This window comes from Lonchura striata, chromosome 1, assembly GCF_050655825.1.
Source record: "Lonchura striata isolate lonStrDom1 chromosome 1, ASM5065582v1, whole genome shotgun sequence".
Classification (NCBI taxonomy): Eukaryota; Metazoa; Chordata; class Aves; order Passeriformes; family Estrildidae; genus Lonchura; species Lonchura striata.
In genome coordinates, this window is record NC_140703.1 from 78,482,706 (window position 1) to 78,502,056 (window position 19,351).

At 34.3% G+C, this 19,351-nt stretch overlaps 1 protein-coding gene across 3 annotated transcripts in view; it reads right to left on the reverse strand.

Moving 5' to 3' along the window:
* The window catches only part of UGGT2 (UDP-glucose glycoprotein glucosyltransferase 2), a 76,696-nt gene that overhangs the window by 35,775 nt on the left and 21,570 nt on the right, over positions 1 to 19,351 (reverse strand). For all 3 annotated transcript variants that reach the window (XR_014955943.1, XM_085581304.1, XM_085581298.1), the window contains exons 9-19: positions 16,892 to 16,991; positions 13,070 to 13,130; positions 10,220 to 10,311; positions 9,137 to 9,287; positions 8,000 to 8,119; positions 5,749 to 5,834; positions 4,201 to 4,336; positions 2,559 to 2,690; positions 1,688 to 1,852; positions 1,126 to 1,249; positions 938 to 1,036 (exon numbers count right to left, since the gene is read on the reverse strand). Coding sequence is in view for 2 of the 3 variants with exons in the window: in XM_085581304.1 (XP_085437430.1) it covers positions 938 to 1,036; positions 1,126 to 1,249; positions 1,688 to 1,852; positions 2,559 to 2,690; positions 4,201 to 4,336; positions 5,749 to 5,834; positions 8,000 to 8,119; positions 9,137 to 9,287; positions 10,220 to 10,311; positions 13,070 to 13,130; positions 16,892 to 16,991 (1,266 nt within the window). In the remaining variant the exon portion in view is untranslated. The remainder of the gene's footprint in view (positions 1 to 937; positions 1,037 to 1,125; positions 1,250 to 1,687; positions 1,853 to 2,558; positions 2,691 to 4,200; positions 4,337 to 5,748; positions 5,835 to 7,999; positions 8,120 to 9,136; positions 9,288 to 10,219; positions 10,312 to 13,069; positions 13,131 to 16,891; positions 16,992 to 19,351) is intronic.

Below are 19,351 nucleotides of genomic sequence, written 5' to 3' on the forward strand. Positions count from 1 at the left end.
TCACTGGGATGCCCCTGTGGTTGCAGACACAGAATCAAATAATCAAATCAAAGAGCCAAATAAATTTATTTTAAAGAAATTTAAGTGTTTGGCATTTCGTTCTGATAATGAATTAAGTAAAACTCTGTAAATACCACATAAAAATCACTGAAAGAAAGTACTTTATTAACAGGGTTATTGTGTCCCTTGGACTGATATAAATGAGCAGCTGTTTCATAAAGCACAGACTATTGTGAAATTTCATGCAGAATTATGACCCCATTGTGGTAATTTCTTCTCATGAGAACATTTTGTCAAAAAGCATTTGAAATGTACAAAAACATTTAAGTTTTAACTAAAGACAAAATCTATAAATGAGTTATAAATCATCAGAATATAAATTTTATTTATTTTCTATAGACAAACAAAGGCTCATTCAGCAAAATTAAATTATCTAACTAGAGGGAAAATAAGGAGATACTTAATGTTAATAAATTAGAAACATTATAAATTATTCCTTAAATTTAGAAATTCCTGATTTTGGTATAAACATACAAACTATGCATTCTGCACTTGACAATGCTGCAAGTAAGGGTCATTTGAAAACCAGACTTCAATATCATCAAGTAGAACCATATATTATAGAAGCTGAGTCTACCTTCAAAGTTGCAGAAGTCTTGTAAATCTTTTTAACCTCATGTTTGTAAAATAAAAACAACTAGCCACAACATCCACCCCATTTCAAAGCTACAAAAAATAACTACCCTGTAAATTATAATTTATGTTTATAACATTCAGGTGTGCTCTGCTTCCTGAAAGATGATATTGGGATATAGAGAAATATTTAATTTACATAGAATCCATGGAATATTGACTTACTTAGGATATTTTACTGGTAAATTTTAACAATTTGTAATAGTCATATACAGACAGACAACCCATAGAGAAAATTAATTACCTTTTTTTGTTAAATACTTCATATTATCTGAAATCACAGCACTTTTATCTTGTGAGTCCAAAAAGGAGAAAGTAGAGAAGTCTTCCACATGGAATGGAACTGCATAATGTAAACCACAAAGTATTAGACTTTAAAATACAAAACCAAAAAAGAACCTGCAAATCACAACATCCAAGAAAAGGAGTTACCAGAAGTGAATCTGAAAGGTATGTATCTTCTTTCTGCTCCAAGAATACTGGGGTTTATACGGGAAACTACATTGTTCTGATCCATAAGAAAATCCACTGCATTTACATGATCATCTAACAAACCCTGGAGTAAGAAAAAAATGTAAAATCCGTACTTTTAAGACAGATTTTCAAGACAATGTCCAAGTATTTGTACAATCTTTCAATTGAGCTTAAAGTTTCTATACACATCAAGTTATGGACAGTGTCAGATCAAAACCATATAAATATCACACGGACAGCATTTCAAAATATTTTTTCAATGGACACTTGCAGTACATTCTCATTTCTGGTTGAAAAACTCCATATAATGACTATATGCTTAGCTGATCCTTCAGCCTTGAATAATTTCAATATACACTTTCAAAACCATGACCACAAATGACTGTAACAATGTAACTGCAGGTGCAATATTACTAATTTCAAGCCATCTCATTATAAAAAACCATAATATATAGGCATGACTGAAACAATTCACTGTTAAATACCTCATCTTGCACTCATTCAGAAATGTTAAGCATACCATGAACACTGCCCGCTGGAAGAAGCCGGTGGCATCAAAAATCCTCTGAAGAATAAGCGTCTCCAGCTCTGCTGCATCCATCTCCTCTCTGGGAAAGGGCACGCCATTAAACAGCGCTTGAGGCAGTGGGCCCAGGCCACTCTTCTTATAAAAGGTTGCTCCTGCCTGATCAAATCAGAAATATCACAGGATTAAAGAGACTTTGGCTGACTGTAGTAAAAAAATGAAATTGGTATCAAGAGAGGATGAACTCTAATCTTCAAGCACTCTTCACTGTCACACCTTGTCATGAGTGGCAGTGACAAAACAGAAAGCATTTGGAAACCTAACAGGACAGATGGGACTCATTTGTCACATAGAATGACAAAGGAAATTATAGATTTAAATTATAGATTTATACTTTGTTGTGAACTTTTGCTTTATCATCTTGCTGAGATACTGCCATTTATTTTGCTTAACATTCTTAGCTTATTTTACTTTAAATAAAAATAAAAATTAAGCAAATAACATCGGAGAAGAACCCTGAGACAGTCAAAGCTGCTTTTACCACAGAAAGAACCCTAAAAAAAGTCAAAAGGTTTTTGTGTTTGCAAGTCAAACTCTATTTGATAAGAAAGCAGAATTCAAGAGAGACCCCTTGACATGCCTACTAGAAAAATACTTGTGACTCCTGAAAGCAGCAGGCAAGAGTCAATTTTCATAATGAGCGTAGTAATGCAGAAACCTTTACAACATTTCCATTAACAACTGAATGGTGGCTGAAGAAAAATTTCACTCAAAGGTGCTTTAACATTTAGCAATCCTTCAACTAGTAAATGCACTGAGTTGTATACACTGCAGTATTTCTTACTCAGCACAGCTCTCAACGTACCTTCCTCCCTTCATCATATTCAGAATGAACATCCAGGATACTCTGAACATTAGCATGGGGGTACTCACTCCTAAGAACATGTTTCACATCATCTACTGTCAGAATATTTCCATCTTTCACTTCATGGTACATCTGTAAGAATTATAACCGAAAGAAATTAAAAAATGTAGTAAGTTGTCAAACAACTAGATAAAATTAATAGAAGTAAATAAACAATAAGTATAATCTCTTTATAGTGCACTAGAAAACTTTATACAGGTATAATTTCATATTGCTTTTATTGCTGTACTATAGTTTTTATACTGCTTTATAATTATCACCATGATCACCATTGCACATATACATGACTTTTTATTAGAGCACTGTTCCAATTGATCATTATACCTTTAGTCTAAATCTGAAGTGGCCAGAAATATACCTATGTGAGCTAAATGTGAAAGGTTATTTTTCTCTACTAATTGGAGATGTAATCTAAATTCTCTCTATAAACTAACTAACATAGGTAGTTACCTGAATCCTTATTAATCCAAGCCTAAACTAGTTAGTGGTAATTTTTCCTTACCATTATTTTATTTCATAGAAAGATATTTTATTACTTTCATCAAACAGACAATAAAAATTTGAAGTGAAAATTATTCATTTCTCTTCAAATGAGGAGCAATATTTTCCTCTATAGCTCTGAATAGCTCAAACTTTATTTTCTTGCTTCTATTTTTGTTATCTTTCAATTATATTTATCATCCCCCCTTTTTATTTATGAAACAAAGAGAGGAATACATTTTAAAAAGCACACTGTAAATTATATTTTTGATCTAGTCATGGATAATTGTTACCCATGCATGTCAGCTCCCTAACATTTGTTGATTTCTCTTCCAAGGTGTTCCTAGTTACTTCAATTCCTTTAATCTTAAACTCTCTAAGTTTGTCCATGACACCATGACATTTTCTAAGCACTAAACATAAAATCAGAAAACAAAGGGAAGAAAAATTGCTATGCATAAATAGCATGTTCTCTTAACTTTGACCCACAGAGCCTCTACATAGATGGGTCACCTTATTTCTCCTCCATTCACCTCTCATCTCTGAAATTCCTGTCTTATGAGAATCTGCATTCTCTCAAAGTTAACCTGTCTCATTAAGCTGCAAGCCTGGAGTACTTCTATGTTTTCTACACCCATGGACAGCTCAAGCATGACTGAAGAAAAGAAATTATCTTACTCTTTCACTTCCTACACTGGACAATAAGAAAGGGTTTATTCAAATCTTATAGGACTGCCAGAGTTGACATTAAAATCCCTGTACTCCAAAAAACACAGAACACAAAGACATGCCATTACATTAACACAAATAATACAGAATAATTTTTCTTAATAGTAAAAGCTGCAAGGCATGCATCTACTTTTTTTATATTATTGAAGGAAGCCCATTGATAGGCAAAATTACAAGAGAAAATTGGTTTCTGCAAGTGGAAAGTATTTCTACAACTAATTCTATAGACTATTAATGCTATACATGCTTTTAATACTTAATTTCTGCATAAAGTAAATGCATACATCTCATGTTATCACAAGGTAGCAAGAGCCTAACTATTAATAAATTATAAACCAGAAGTAAATAGATGATTTCTTGTGAAAGAACTAACATTAATTATCGACATAAAGGCCTGAGAGGTGTCAGATTCCTCTGCAATGTAATTAAAAGTTCTCCAAAGAGCTACTCCAGCATCTTCATTTCCATCAATTTCTTCTCTTGTATTTAAAATAAAAACAATTCCAATTCTATAAAAAAAAAAAAAGAGATCATACATTTCAACACAGTATCTGCTTCACACAAATTCTAATACAAACATGGAAGAACCAAATGTTTGCATTCAAGTGATCTGCCCAGCACATAAACATAAAAACCCTGTACCTGGGTGGTGTTCCTGTGACTGTGTGCTGACACAGGATGCCAGCGGGTATCCTACATCAGTTCTGCAGTATGCTTAGGTTACCAACTATGTACTGACTTTACATATACCTTTTACAGCTGACAATAATTAAGACTTCTGTGAGTCAATAGGGTTTAATCACGGTACTTTCTCTCCTTACCTATATGGAGGTTTTGATTCTTTACATTCCTGCCATCATCTCTTAATGGCTAAAGTCTTTGTTTTAATATAGGCATTGCCTACCTAATTTTTCCTGGAGATAACTTGAGTAGAGGCATGAAGATGTGCTGGGGTACTGATGTCCCATCATCAGTATGTGCCACTCCTACTAGCCCTTCTCTGGCTTTTTTAACCTTCTGGGCCTTCCACAATTCTGACACTGCTGTTCATTTTCCACTCATATCACTTTTAAACATATCTACTACTAATCCCTACATTTCCATTAATTGAAAGAAAACACAAAGGAATATGAAGCTTGGGAGGTAAAAAGGCCTGTTGGAGGTGGTGCACTGATACTATTTTCATATAAAAAGCCTGGACTGAGACTAGGCCATACTATCTTTATGGTCACTTTCAACCCAAAACTTTCTGTGAAGACACACAGAACACTGCGATCTATCTTTCATTATGCTTTTGTAATCGAATGATAAAAGATTAAGAAAAACAACCACAAAAAAAGATCAGGACTAGTAAAATTTTAAAGTAAAATGAAACACCTGTAATTTATTGAGGACACAAAAAGCCATTTCACAGGAAGATTTTAAATATTTAACATGCAATTCATCTTGCTGAACCTTGGATATCCTTTAATAAACTGTGGAAATAAACAGCCATTTCTGAGACCAATTCACTTTTTTTTACAATTAGGTATCTCAGATCAACCAGACTCTTCCTCAGAAGTGTCTCTCTCTCAAATTGAAAACATTCCTTGAAAGAATGTTTTATATAACGAATATTTTTATTAGAATGCAACTTTGCAAGGGCACCCAGTGGGATTCTTTCACAAGATAAATTTTTATCAGACTTGTGCAGTTCATTTTATACACACTCATGTATGTTATACCTTGCAATCTATTTGCTTAAGAACACTTAATACCTGAGTAAGCTTGACACAAATGGGTAACAAATGTGCTTTATTAAAATGTTGTTACATTGGATTTAACCTGAATTCACATCCTTGTCTAGTAGAACAGAAGATGAAGAAAAAAGGAAAGAATCCTTATTTAAAGATTTTTCCTCAAGACTTTCAGTTTTCCTTACCTAAGTGGTACATCATGATGATAGAATAATTCTGCCAGCTTCATATAATCACCAGTATCTTCTTGGACAGGATCAACAAAAAGTACCTAAGAAGAAAAAACATATCAGGCATCCAATATTTATTCTTGATGTCTGTTTTTATTTTTTCTTCAAACATAAAATCTTAGACAAGAACATTAATTTCCAAAGAAACTGTATGCCCCAGCTGTTTTCAATTTTTTAAAGCATTCATTTTGAGTAAACATTAAGACTATAAATGAAAAAAACATCAGAATTAAGGAATTTGGACCAAACGGTGAAAATAGGATTTAACCATTCACTGAACTTCAAACCAAGTGATCCATCCAACTTTCCTCCTTTGAAAGACTCTGTGCCATTACTCTGCTTTTATTAATAAATTCCATACTTATTTTAGAAAGATATAATGCTGATTTTTCTGTTACATCTTTTAACAAATTCTCTTCTGTTGTGAAAACCAAACAAAAATAAATCAACAATATTTTGGTTAAAAACTTCAAGCAAATAATTGGGCTTTTGGGAAGATTTCTTCCTTCCTGTCTCGCCTACCTTTGTAGTCACTCTTTCACTTAGTGTAGCTTAGAGTATAAACTCAGATCTTTCAGACATGCATAGAATCTAAAACTGGGATGTGTCTGCATAGGCAAATTATCCTTATGCAGATTTAACTGGACCTCATTTATAAACTTTGCACTGCAAACTCCTCTTAAAATTCATCAAATTTGCTACAGTAGCTGAAATAAGGAAGAGTAACTTTAAAAATTTTGAACACCCCCCTTCAGATGATATTGAAATGGTGTGTTATAGATTTCTATAATACAGCTCTTTTATGAAACCCTGAATATGCAATACAAGCTACTTCATATTACACATATCTTATACTTCATTATAAAGATACGCTTTTTTCTTACCTATTGCTGGTATTTTCATTGTCTTTTTACACATAAACTTTGCATCACTTCGCATCAAAGACAAAGGGACCAAGTGTGCCCTCAACAGCTTTGCAGAGGATACCAAGCTGAGTGGTGCAGCTGACACACATGAAGGATGGGAAGCCGTTCAGAGGGACCTGGACAAGCTCAAGACGTGCGTTCATGGGAACCTCACGAATTACAACAAGGCTGAGTACAAAGTGCTACATCTAGGCTGCAGCAACTCCCTGTTTATCAGCACAGGCTGAGGGTTGAACAGATCGAGAACAGCCCTGCCAAGAAGGACTTGGGGGTTGCTGGTGGATGAGAGGCTGGACTTGAGCTGGCAGTGTGCACTCATAGGCCAGAAAGCCAAACATGTCCTGGGCTGCATCCAAAGCAGCGTGGACAGCAGGGCAAAGGAGGGGATTCTGTCCCTGTGCCATGGTGAGACCCCACCTGGAGTGCTGCATCTAGCTCTGGGGTTCCCAGCACAGGAAAGACATGGACCTCAAGTGGGTCCAAAGAAGGGCCACAAAACCAATCAGAATCTGGAGCACCACTCCTATTGCATAGGGAGACTTACAAGAAGGAGAGGGTTTTTTTACCAGTAGTAGAGACACTGTAGTGATAGAACACGAGGTAGCAGTTTTAAACTTAAAGAGGGAAGATTTTGACTGAATATGAAGAAGTGAAGATGGTGAGACACCAAAGGTGTCACAGGAGAACTGGTCGGTCAGAGAAGCTGTGGATGGACCACCATTTAAATTGTTAAAGAACAGGCTGGATGAAGTTTTGGTCATTGCAGGAGAGCTGGACTAGGTAACCTTTAATGATCCATTACAACCCAAACCATTTTATGCTTCTATGGTTTGTAAGACTACCTTTTCTAATTTCTAATTTAAATCAGCAATAGCTGCTTCCCTAACGTACTAAGTGACACAGAATCCTATTTACAGAGGAAAAATTAAGCTACAATACATTAATAATTAGTATGCTTTATAACTTAAATATCTTTGTACCTCAGTTTACCATCTCTAAACCATGGACAGCTATCACTACCTTCACTCATGCTTTGATAGTAGTGAATTTTCTATGTGTAACACAGAAAGGAACATAAAAACTCTTTACAAAACTGTGCCCAAATCTGCAAATCAAACTAATAACCACCTGTGACTCACTAGATAAAGCAGTTTTCACTACTCTTAGCAGATCCACATAGAAAACTTAACAATAAATCCAGCACGTGTATTTTTTAATAACTGTCTGCTCACATATTAACATATACAGTATGCAAAAAAACCAAAGTTCTCCAAACTTACCAAATTATATAAATTGCGCCTAATCTCATGTAAAAATCCAGGAAATGAGGGTTTTAGCAGTTCCTGATAGCTTGCAGGCCATGTGCTATAGCTGTGATCTTGTTCTATATTATTAATCCACTAAAACAAAAAAGGCTACCATTTAGAAAACATGCATCGAACACTGAGAAAAATATGTAGGCATAATAATACTATAAAATGTCTCTCTTTTGTTAAATAATAACAGGAAATAGCTGCTAAATTTTATCTTTATTTTTTCTTTTTAATCAAACTGTTTTTATCTACAGTACACAATAAAACTAATAGTGGATGGAAAAGGAAAAAGGATCATTAGTGCTGTGTATAAGGATGTGAATAAAACTATTTTTTTTAATGGTGAAAATTACTTTCACAATGCAAACATCATAACAATGTATCACACAGATGTGTGTAACATAGCACAACCATCTTGTAATCCAAGCACTGTATTTATCTTCAGACTGCAGCAACAGAACTTCAGATAGATCAAAATAGCCAATTAAGAATAAATCGGCCAACGTGGCTGATTTATTCTTCTAGCAAGAAGCTAGAAGAATAAATGTGCAAGCTGGGGCAAACAGAAGAGTCAAAGTGGCTCTTTCAGATGCAAGAAAGTAATATTTTAGTGCTGTAGGAGTGCTGCTTTGTGCCTTTTCCCCTGCTGTTATAACCTTTGTAATGAAACCTGTGTAAATTTTGAAGAATTTTTCCAATTTGTCATTGGACAGCTAGAAATAATATATTTAAGTGGCCCAAAATTTACTTATCATACTTGTGAAGTACACTTAGAAGTCTTGTATAATATGAGATATATGTAGTATTACGTAGCTACATTAATTGCTATAAAAGGCAAATTCTATAGTTTGGAGTGTGCAACTACTCTATATTTTTTGTTTCCATTAAACGCCCTATATCTTAATATTTTAATAAGGTATAAACTTGAGAAAATACTGAAGAGATATTACTGAAGAGATATTACCCCTGAAAACATTTTGAACTGCTAATTGATATATGGCCTTATGCAGACTATTTCAACTGAGGTAAAAAAAAAAGGAAAACTGTTTTATACAGAGAATTATTAAAGATGTAATCTCTAAAAAAATAACTCTAGTTACTTACTATTATTGAAGAGTGACGAATATCAAGTGCATAATTATTATCTTTAGGATGTACATGCAACCTCATAAATTTACTCAGGGTCTCTCCTTTGATTCCAAGTTCATGAAGGCCATGCATCACTTTTCCTTCCAGTTTAAGAGTCTCTAAAATTCTTTTTCAGGAAGATAAAGTACATATGTCTACAAAGACCTCTTGTCATGACATAAAAATTACTTTTAAAACTAAAAAAATCCTCCTGTTAATAGTCTTAGGAATGTTTTCTCTTTATATTGTCCCACAGCCTAATGTTTAAAACAAAATCAGTTAATAACACTATGCCTCTAACTTATTTCAAAACATAATTACAACACATTATACAGTGCTTTTATTCATTTAGATCTATTTTATACAAAGGAATTTTATCTGTCTTTAGTAAGAAGTGTCAGGACAGCAGAGTGAAAACTTTCTTGCTGCACTGTCCTGCCTGATGCCAAAATCCAAGCTGGGGTACTCTAAGAAGCAGCTTTGCGAATGAATAGAGAGGCAAGCAAGTAATGGAGACACAGATGAACTCTAAGCCTGTATCATGGCAGAACTCAGCATAGAGGAAACACACAGCCACACCCTTAAACCTGCCAGAAGATCCAATGGGACTCTGGAATATCTGCTGCAATCTGAAAGTTCAAATTTGAGAATAAAATCCTCCTGAAGTACTCCACAGCAGAACACAGCTGGCAAGAGTTTGTGACTGCCTTCATGTCTATATTTTCCTGATTTTCAAGTAAGAGGGATATGAAAGCATTGCTTACTTTTTTATAAAGTGCTTTTCACACCTTTTTACAAACACACGTTAGATTCTTTCCATTTCCAAATTAATTTTGCATGGTGAGTTGTAAAATTATAAGCAAATTTGAAAATATTTTCCAAGAGAAAATGCTATTCTCAACTACTTACATAATGTCCATACTCTAAGCAAAACCACTGTAAATTAGTATTCCTCCTACTGGAACACTTCCTTGCCCCCAAAATGCAACAGGTGAGATTAGGACCAGAAGCAGAACTGCCCAGTAAGTCTGTGACCTTCAAACAAAATGTACATCTTACCTAAAGGGATCTTGAAAATCCAGGTCAATATGAAGGCCATTCAGAAACAAACGTGCTTCTCCAGGTTGAATTCCAAGTGTTTCATGGAAATGCTAAGAAGTAAAAAGTACTGCTTACTTATTTAGGTCTATGTCTACAATAACATATATAAACACCCTTAAGCAATTCTGCAAAACAGACACATCAAATCTTTTCCACACAATTTCTTCTTTTATCTAAGTGTTGGAAAAAATCATGACCACATATTTTATGAGTGCTATTTAATATACTTCAGATGTACAGATACAAATTAAAACAACCTACCTGTCCAAGGCAGAGAAAAGGACATATTCTCAGTGTTTGCCGACAAAGTGAAAATACACACATACAGAAATACAGCTTGTAAGTTTTAAAATTATTTCTATACATCCACACAGCAAAGGGAACCTTACATGTGTCCCTCCACTTGAAACCAGCTTTCTCAATGACTTAATATATCTCAATTCTGAAAAACTTGTAGTTGAACTGTTTCAAGGAATTAGGAAAAACGGACTAGAAACTTAAAATCTTGTCTAACAAATGGACCATGGAAAGAACACAGAGAGAAAGGGATAGTAAATCTTTGCTTGGCAAAGAAGAAAAAAGATCCACAATAAACAAATACAAGAGGAAGATGGTATTTAGGGAGTAAAGCATCTATTATAATTTTCCTACAGAGAGCTCTGAGGCACAAGACCATTCAGACCATTCAGTCTGTAGCAAGATAAGTGACAGGAGAAACAGCAGTAGTGTATTCTAACTCATGACAGAAGGAGCAGTCAGATTTCCAGATCTGCCTTAACTCCCAACAGAGAAATAGAAAATACAAAAAATACACATGAGAAGAAAGATGTATTTTTTTTTCAATTTGGCTCCTATTTGCTAAACAAAGTAAGCGTGAACAAAAAAATGTACTTTAAGAAAAGCATGCCTATAGCAGCAACTCAGGCTCAGTATGTCACTCCTGATATAAACCTGTAACTGAACAAATGAGAGCAAAAAGGAGGGAACACTGAAATTGGTATCATTTCTGTAAAGCAGTGTGGTTACTTTCACACAGTTAAATGTAAGTAGAAAATGCAAATCAGAAAATAACCAAGATGAACTGCAGAATGTTAATGTTGGAAGGGATCACAGTGTGTCACCTGGTCCAATCTCCCTCCCAAAACAAGGTCATCCTAAAGCACATTGCACAGCACAGTGTCCAGATACGCAGTCTTGAATATCTCCAGTGAATGATACTCCACAACCACTCTGGGCAATCTGTTTCAGAGCTCAGTCACTCACAGAGTAAAGAAGTTCTGCCTCATGTTCAGATGGAACTTCCCCACTCACCAGTTTTTGCCCATTGCCTCTTATCCTATTGCTCAGCACCATGGAGAAGAGCCTGGCTCCATCTTCTTGACACCCTCCCTTCAGATGCTTACAGATATTGATAGATCAGAGGCAAGATTCTTAATACAATTTTGATGCTAGATATTTGATTTCTAGAAGTGCATTGACTATCATAAAAACGTTGAGGGAAGGAGTATTTAGGCATCCAACACTAGAATTCAAGGCTGGTAATATTAATATTGTATTTTCTTGTTAAACTTCAGCAAATTATTGCATTGCAAGTTTTCAGTTCAGATTAATGAGATTTTATTTTTTTCTTTTATTTATAGCAGTTCTTTGTCTATTTCTTGCTTAGGTATCAACTCATTACACCTAAATCATCACATGTCTTTCACTTGTAATAACTTTATTTCCTCCCGTTGCATTTCCTATTCAACTTTCATTATCTTGAGAGGGAATCATCCAGTTACACACAGCATGGGATCATATCTCTCCTGCTGCTAGATGGATGTACTGCAGTTCAAGAATGCACATGACAATTTATTGTGCTCAAGCATCAGTGTTCAAAAAGTTTCTTTCCTTTAATTCAATAAATTTTAGCTTTTAGCTGCTTAAAGGCCTTTAGACTACAGGAAGGATGTGACCTCACATGAAATTAAAACTTAGTGTGATAGGTGCATAAAATCCTCTTAATGTAGTTAATATATTAATGGAATCACAGGTGTGATTCAGCTGACCAACCACACATATCCACTGTAATTTGTTTCAGCTCCAAATTTTAATTTACTTCTCCCAATCATTTCATTTGACTAATCATTAATGTAATTTCACATGACCAGTCCTACAAGAATGGTACCTCACATTTACCTGGAACACTCAACGTGAAAGAAAAAATCTAAACTGAACACAGACAGACATAATGAATTCAACAAACATTAAGTGGTATCTCAGAATAAATCTCGAATCAGTCAAAATCACAGCAACAGGGACTCCTCACACGGTACAAGGCAAAAATGATGCAGTGAGTCAAGGATGAAAACAAAACCCCCATCTGCCACAGCTGATGTTCAAAACACCTTGCAGAACAGTTGCATGTGTGATTTTGAGAGTGTGAAAAGCTCCAAGTTTGCATTTGCTGACCATAACATAAGCAGCAGGCTTAGATTCAACACCATAGCCATAGAAAAAGTAACTGATACCTATTTTGCTTTCCCAGCACACAATCTGTGACTCAACTCAACACTCCATGAAAATTGTTTGGCCTTGCCTAATTCTGTAAAACCTAAAGAGAGAATGGAGAAAGTTTCACAAATAGCAGAAAGTGAAATACTTGAATTACATATTTAAGTGTTAATCTGTCTCACAACAGATTTTTAGAACAATTAGCGCTTTTTCTTTAACAAAAACTGTCAAAGTTGCTGCAGTAAAAACAAAAAATCTCCAAAAGCAGCAATACAATAGTAGTTCAAATGTCCATCTGAAGAAATAAAAACAAACCTTCTGATTTTCTTCTATTTCTTTTTGCATTTTCTTGTCTACAGGTATTCTTGTAAGTGATCTGTTAAAATAAAATATTTGTATCACTCAATCCTGTTATTTAAAAAAAAAGAATTATTTTATATGAAATTGGTATTTTCATTAAGCATCCAATGCACTGTAACTGAAGAATACTCTAATTAAGTCTTAAAAAGAAGAGTAATGCAGTATCATAAATACTGAATATTTAAGACAAATATAGTTCTGTTTTACTCTAGGAAACCCACATTTCAGATTCAGGCTAGGACTTTTTTTTGCAGTAGTATCATCAATGTATTTTTTATCACTCTCAATCTTTCCTCATGGCTTGTTTTTCTGGATGTGTATTACAATAAAGTAAGCTGTTTGGTCATCTAAATTATTACCTATGTGCATACCATATTTGCATATTTTAACTTCATATTACTGTCTCCACAGTACACAACTTTACAGCATGAAGAGCCATGGATTTGTCTGGACAAAGGCAAGGAAAACATGCAAACAATAACCACTTTAAAATTAGCTGAGACTTAGAAAAAAGAGATTTGCAGATAGAGACCACTGAAAATATTAAGCATTCACAGAAAGACAGTTTTACTTTCCTTAGTCATTCCATCTTTTGAAGGTAACCCATCAATTTGTCTTTTTTACCTTTGATGAATGTTCTGGATGACTATTTTATCTTCCCCTGCCACAGTGTGTTGTATGTGAAGTTTGTAATTATCAGGCTTATCATAAAACACTTTCAGAGGAAAATTAATCTCTCCATGTTTTAAAAAAACCTAAACCATATTAACTTAAAAATGACCGTCCAGATAACCGCAAAAATAAATGTTCTAGTTGAACATTATTTCAAACCAGGACTGTACATGTTTTAGTGAATTTGTATGGGGCTTCAAGAAAAACTGGAGTCATCTTAAACTTGAAAGTTAACTAGGCAAACTGAGAATGATTCTGTAAGCCAGTTTCAAATTTGTGGAAAATAAAGTATTTAATAATATAAATCCTCACCTCCCCCTAAAGAAACTGATTCAGAATAGATCTTTTAGTATACTCCACATTTCTCACAGTGTATCAGAAGTAAGACATAAAATCAGTTTATTTTAAATAACTATTCAAGCTTTCCAGGCGACCAAACAGACATATTGTAGGAGCAAAGAGTATGTTTTCCAAGCTTGGTATTAGAGAGTTGTGAAGTAAAAAAATTAAAAAAATACTTTAAAAACCTGAATTTTATCATGCTGAACTCAAAAAAAATAGTAGGGCCTGTAACTCTCAGAAGCACACTCAGTTGATAAAAAAATGGACAGATAAAAAGGACAACCTGTATATTTCCAAATGGCTCCTAATGTGAGTAGTTCAGCCGAAAAATAAAACAAAAATATGAAAATAAGAAGATGGAAAAAAAAATACAAAGGTGGTCCAACATTAGCAAGATAGTAAAATACCCATCAGCAAAAGGTAAGCTTTACTGATAGCTATTCTAGCAATAGACAGCAATCAAGCTCTTTGTTCATTCATGGCAGTTGACAATGCAGGATTCTAGCATAATATTATGGAGAAAGTATGATGGTTGACCCTTAAAAAGGACACCCTAGCAACCTGAGGTAACAAGCATACCTGTGGAAGCCATCTGTTCATTTTCAGTTCCGTCATTTGTTCAATTTGTTCAGAGCGTCACAAAATTGTTACCAATGTTTTTGTAATCATCAAGTGCAAGACTCTAACTAAAGAGAAACACTTCACTGGCTGAAAGTAAGTGGATACTATTTATCTTTCTACATCCTGTAGGAAAGTTTTTGAATGACCTTAAGTTTGAAATATTCCCTATAATTTTATGCAAGTTTATTCTTATCTGGAAGAACATGTAGCCATGTAGTACTGAATGTTGAGGAAAAAAGGAATCATTCACAGGATCACAATGTTAACATCTGTGAATGATTAATAAATAGCAAGTAACAGAGCATTATAATACTTAATTATCTTCTCGTTGAGAATGCAATAATATGACAAGTATATAACAAATCAAAGATGAAAAATACCTTATAAAATGAATTATCAAAATGTTGCCATGACATATATCATCTGGTACACTGTCTACATCTGATGACATTTTGTAAAATCTACCTCAAGACTAACCTTTTCAACTGGAAATACTGAGATAAAAATACAAGTGGTAAATTAGAAAGTGAAAGAACATTTCAGAGGAGTGGTATAATATTTTTAAGGTCTAAGGAACCCCATTTTTAAGAAACACACAGTATTTTATTCTCATAACTACAGTTCTAGAATTCACATACAGCCTTTTTAAACCAAATTTCATGTAATAAAAATGGTTGTTTTCATATAAAAACTGTCTGAAACTTACACAGTTTAAAAATACTATTATTATAATGATAGGCTATTTATCTAAAGTGACTAAGCAATAACTTCATTTCCTGTTTCTTCTAGTTTTTTTCCAAACTAGTATTTTGATTCATCAGGTTAAGCATGAGAAGATTATTAATGAAATTTAGTCTGCGCACTATTTTTACACAATGTCCCTTTAAGCTGTCAATGAAGACCTACAAAAATTAAATTATTTAAATATTTGTAATCTCTCATGTTACAAATAGCATGCTAGATTACCATGTTAGAATATATCATGCAGGACAGAAAGAGTGATTCCCCTTTTAATAATTTTGAAGTCTTCTTGTACTTTTACCCAGAAAATACTTGAAGAGTAGGTAAATTGAGCTCTCTAATGCCACAAATACACAATGGGAGTTGGAGTGGAATGTAACGATTTAATGACGAGTGAAATCCATTATTTAAATGTCACCTGGCACACTTCAAAATGACTTTTTCTTGTCCTTTAAAGAACAGAACTGGACCTGAAGTTCGACATTTTGCACACTTCCACTATCTCCTACTAGAAAGCTGAATTTTCTGATTGCTAATCTAAGTGCAAATTTAGACCATACTATTTCATAATAATTATGCTTCAGGCATTTTAAAAGGCATTTTGCTTCCTTGACACAAGATGTTACAACGGTAGTTTTTCCATTATGGTGTAGATTTTCTCCAAGAAACAATCAGGGGTGACAATGAAATACTGTGATAATTAAACAAGAGTGGCAAAATGTGAAAGCACGCTGCGTTAAGAGCCCTATTTAGCATTACATTTAATTCAGTAATTCAAGCAAATATTGCTGATAGGATTACATGAAGAACTTAATAAGTATGAAGAAAAGCATTTCTCAATTACAATACTACTGGCTTACAGGAAGAACAATTTTTCATATTTGGATAGCTAATATCAGGATATGTCCATTTATTTAATATTTATCTTGATCTTTTATTAAGTAATCTGACACATCTTCCCCAGTAAGAACACTACCACACAACAGGTCCCAATCTCAAAGCAACACTGTGCTTAGAACTAATGTGTGTAGATGCCCACAAAATTTACTAATGGTATTTTGTCTCTTCCCACTGTGACTAGTTCTGCTACTAATTCAACAGAAGTTTTCACCTGGGGAAATATCAGTCTAGTGAAATCCATGAGGACTGAGTGCCTCAAGTAGTGATTAGGATGTCCTTATGGCATCTCCTGCATCAGACAGGAAACATTTAAGAGACTGACCACAAGCTCTCCCTGGAGTTATCTTCTACTCAGTGAAACTGCCTGGAATCCATCTAGCAAGCTGTCAAACATGAGTATGTGACTGCAGGACTTGGATATAAATCTGTATTACTGTCATTACAGGCAAATGCAAACATAAAAATAGTGTTTGAAAAAAAAAAAAAGCTTAAATATCATACCTGGCTCTTATTGGGAAGTTCTGAGAGACGTCTTTCATTATCTTTAAGGCATCATAAATAGGGGTAGACATAATTCGAGTAGCTGCTTGAAAACTAAGATCTAAGATGGGGGAAGAAAAATAAATTAAAAAACAATCACTGGAAATACTACTCAATCATTACTGCCTACAGTCAGAAAACTGTTCCATATACACAATCTCACTATTTACATATTTTATGTTTCAGTCATTGATTCAACAGTTATGAAAGTTACAATATTAAGGTTGAAAAACTGATCATATTAAAGTTGGAAATACTAAATTTAGGCTTTTCTACAGAATTCTGCTTGACTTTCTTGAACATACACATTGTATATGTAATTTCTAAATTTACAGAAACACTTTGAAAAACTCTAGATCATTCATCACAAGGTATTATGCTATCATCAAAAGGGTAGTACCCCACTCAAACCTAGATACACCCCAATCCTAAGACATCCATAACTGCAGGAAAGAGCAAGACTTTTCCAGATCCAGAACTTCACAAGTTTTTCAGATGACAAATATATTTAATGTAGAAAGCTGCACAGATCATGTGAATTGAACAGTTTTCAAAAGAAGCAGCAACTTTACAGAGAAAATGGCGACTCACAAATGGAAAGCCAAACTACCCTAAAATTTCAGTTCTCATAAACACCTAGCACATTTTTAAAGGGATCCCATTCTCAGAGCAAAGTAGACTTTCAGATAAAAGGACAGTTTCAAATTAATCTATCCACTGAAAAAACAATTATAGAATTCAGTCAGTTGTCCCTGGAGTCTAACTTGAACATGACAAATTTTAACATGTAAGACTAGGACAAATCCAATTTTGGTATCAATGAGGTAACACAGTACAATACTAGATGCTTCCATATACCTTGTACACATCTGCATAACGAACTCATGCAGTGATGGCTTTTCCCCAGAATTTTCTAGTTAAGATGTTTAAACAAAAACTGAAAGCCTCAGGTTATTCAGTTTGAGGAAAGCTGACGCCATATATAGTAAAAAGTGCTGGCCAGAAAGATGTAGAGGACGCTGCCTAGTAAAAATTTGCACCATCTTCTTGAAGCAGTTAGGAATTTAAAAAAAATTAAAGGCTGAATCAAAGTGAATAGGACATTACTAGTTTAGCCTGATAAGGCTAAAAATATAGGCTGAAAAAAAAATAGGTGAGTGAAATGGAATGTTAACTTCTGTTTTTTAATACTTCTAACAAGAAAAGAAATCACTCTTAAAAGTAGGTTTCAGGACCCTTTCAACAGGCATATAAGTTATGATCTGTTGAAGCAACAACACCCAGCTGCTGCGGTTACTACAGCTAGTGAGAAAGCTGTGAACTTGGGTCATACACTTAAAACCCTTCATAAACTGTTAATAATTTCCATTTTATACTGAACAGCTAGGATACAAATATTCAAATAGCACTCAGGCCGGCTGACATCTTTGTACCTCCTTGGTTATCTCTGGTCAAGGCTGTCACTTACAGACCTCCCCTTGCAGCACCCTAACACAGCTGAGAGCACAGTGTAAGGCACCTTCAGGAAAAAGTACTTACTAATTACTTACCTAAAATATAAAAGCTCTTGAAAGACAACTCTTGAATGGTGTTTAGGTTCATTTATAAATAGAAGTATGCCCTATAGCTGAAGTAGTTTTGCTTCAATTTAGCTAGATTTTTACTTTGAAGCTAATTAAAGGAAATCAAAGAGAAGCTGAGCCATTAATTCAGCCACTATAATTAGTCATTAAGAATGAACTAGAGAAAGCACCTTGTCATGTCAGCAGTCAGGGTATTTAAACAACTGCACCAAAAAATGTGGGGGCTGAAGACTAAAGATCCTGCACCATAAGCCACTACAAGTCTTCCTAACATAAATTAACAACATCCCAAAACTTAACTACTTTAAACACTAAGAACTGGTTCTTTGGGGAGCAGCATCAGCTTCCATTTTTATATATGTAGCCCTAACACCACAGAAAAGACCACCATTAAACAGAGACCTTGTACTGGCTTTTGAAGGCAGACATAAAAGGGATTGAAGTTTCATGGCTGCTTCAGCTTTAATATCAGCCAAGTGGCATTCAATCATATGCAAAAAGAAAAATAGTCCAACCCATTATTTTCTTTTCCTATTTTTTTCCAAAGTATATTTCTCAAGAGAACTTTAAAGCAAATTTTTTCAATTGTTTTTTATTTTGGACAAAGATAAATCCTGCAGTTGAACTTCATTGACAAAAGACTGCAAGTGAACTACAATTATCTCACACAGCTAATACCAGACTGGACATTGCGAGCAAGCCTCTGTAACATCAGGGTCCCAAAAGAAAGTGAAGCTCAGATGATTGCTCAGTCTCCTTCACTACACTAATATATAGACAAAATAATTTTGATCAGATTTTCCTCTAAAGCTGAAGAATCTAAGGGGGAAAATTTACT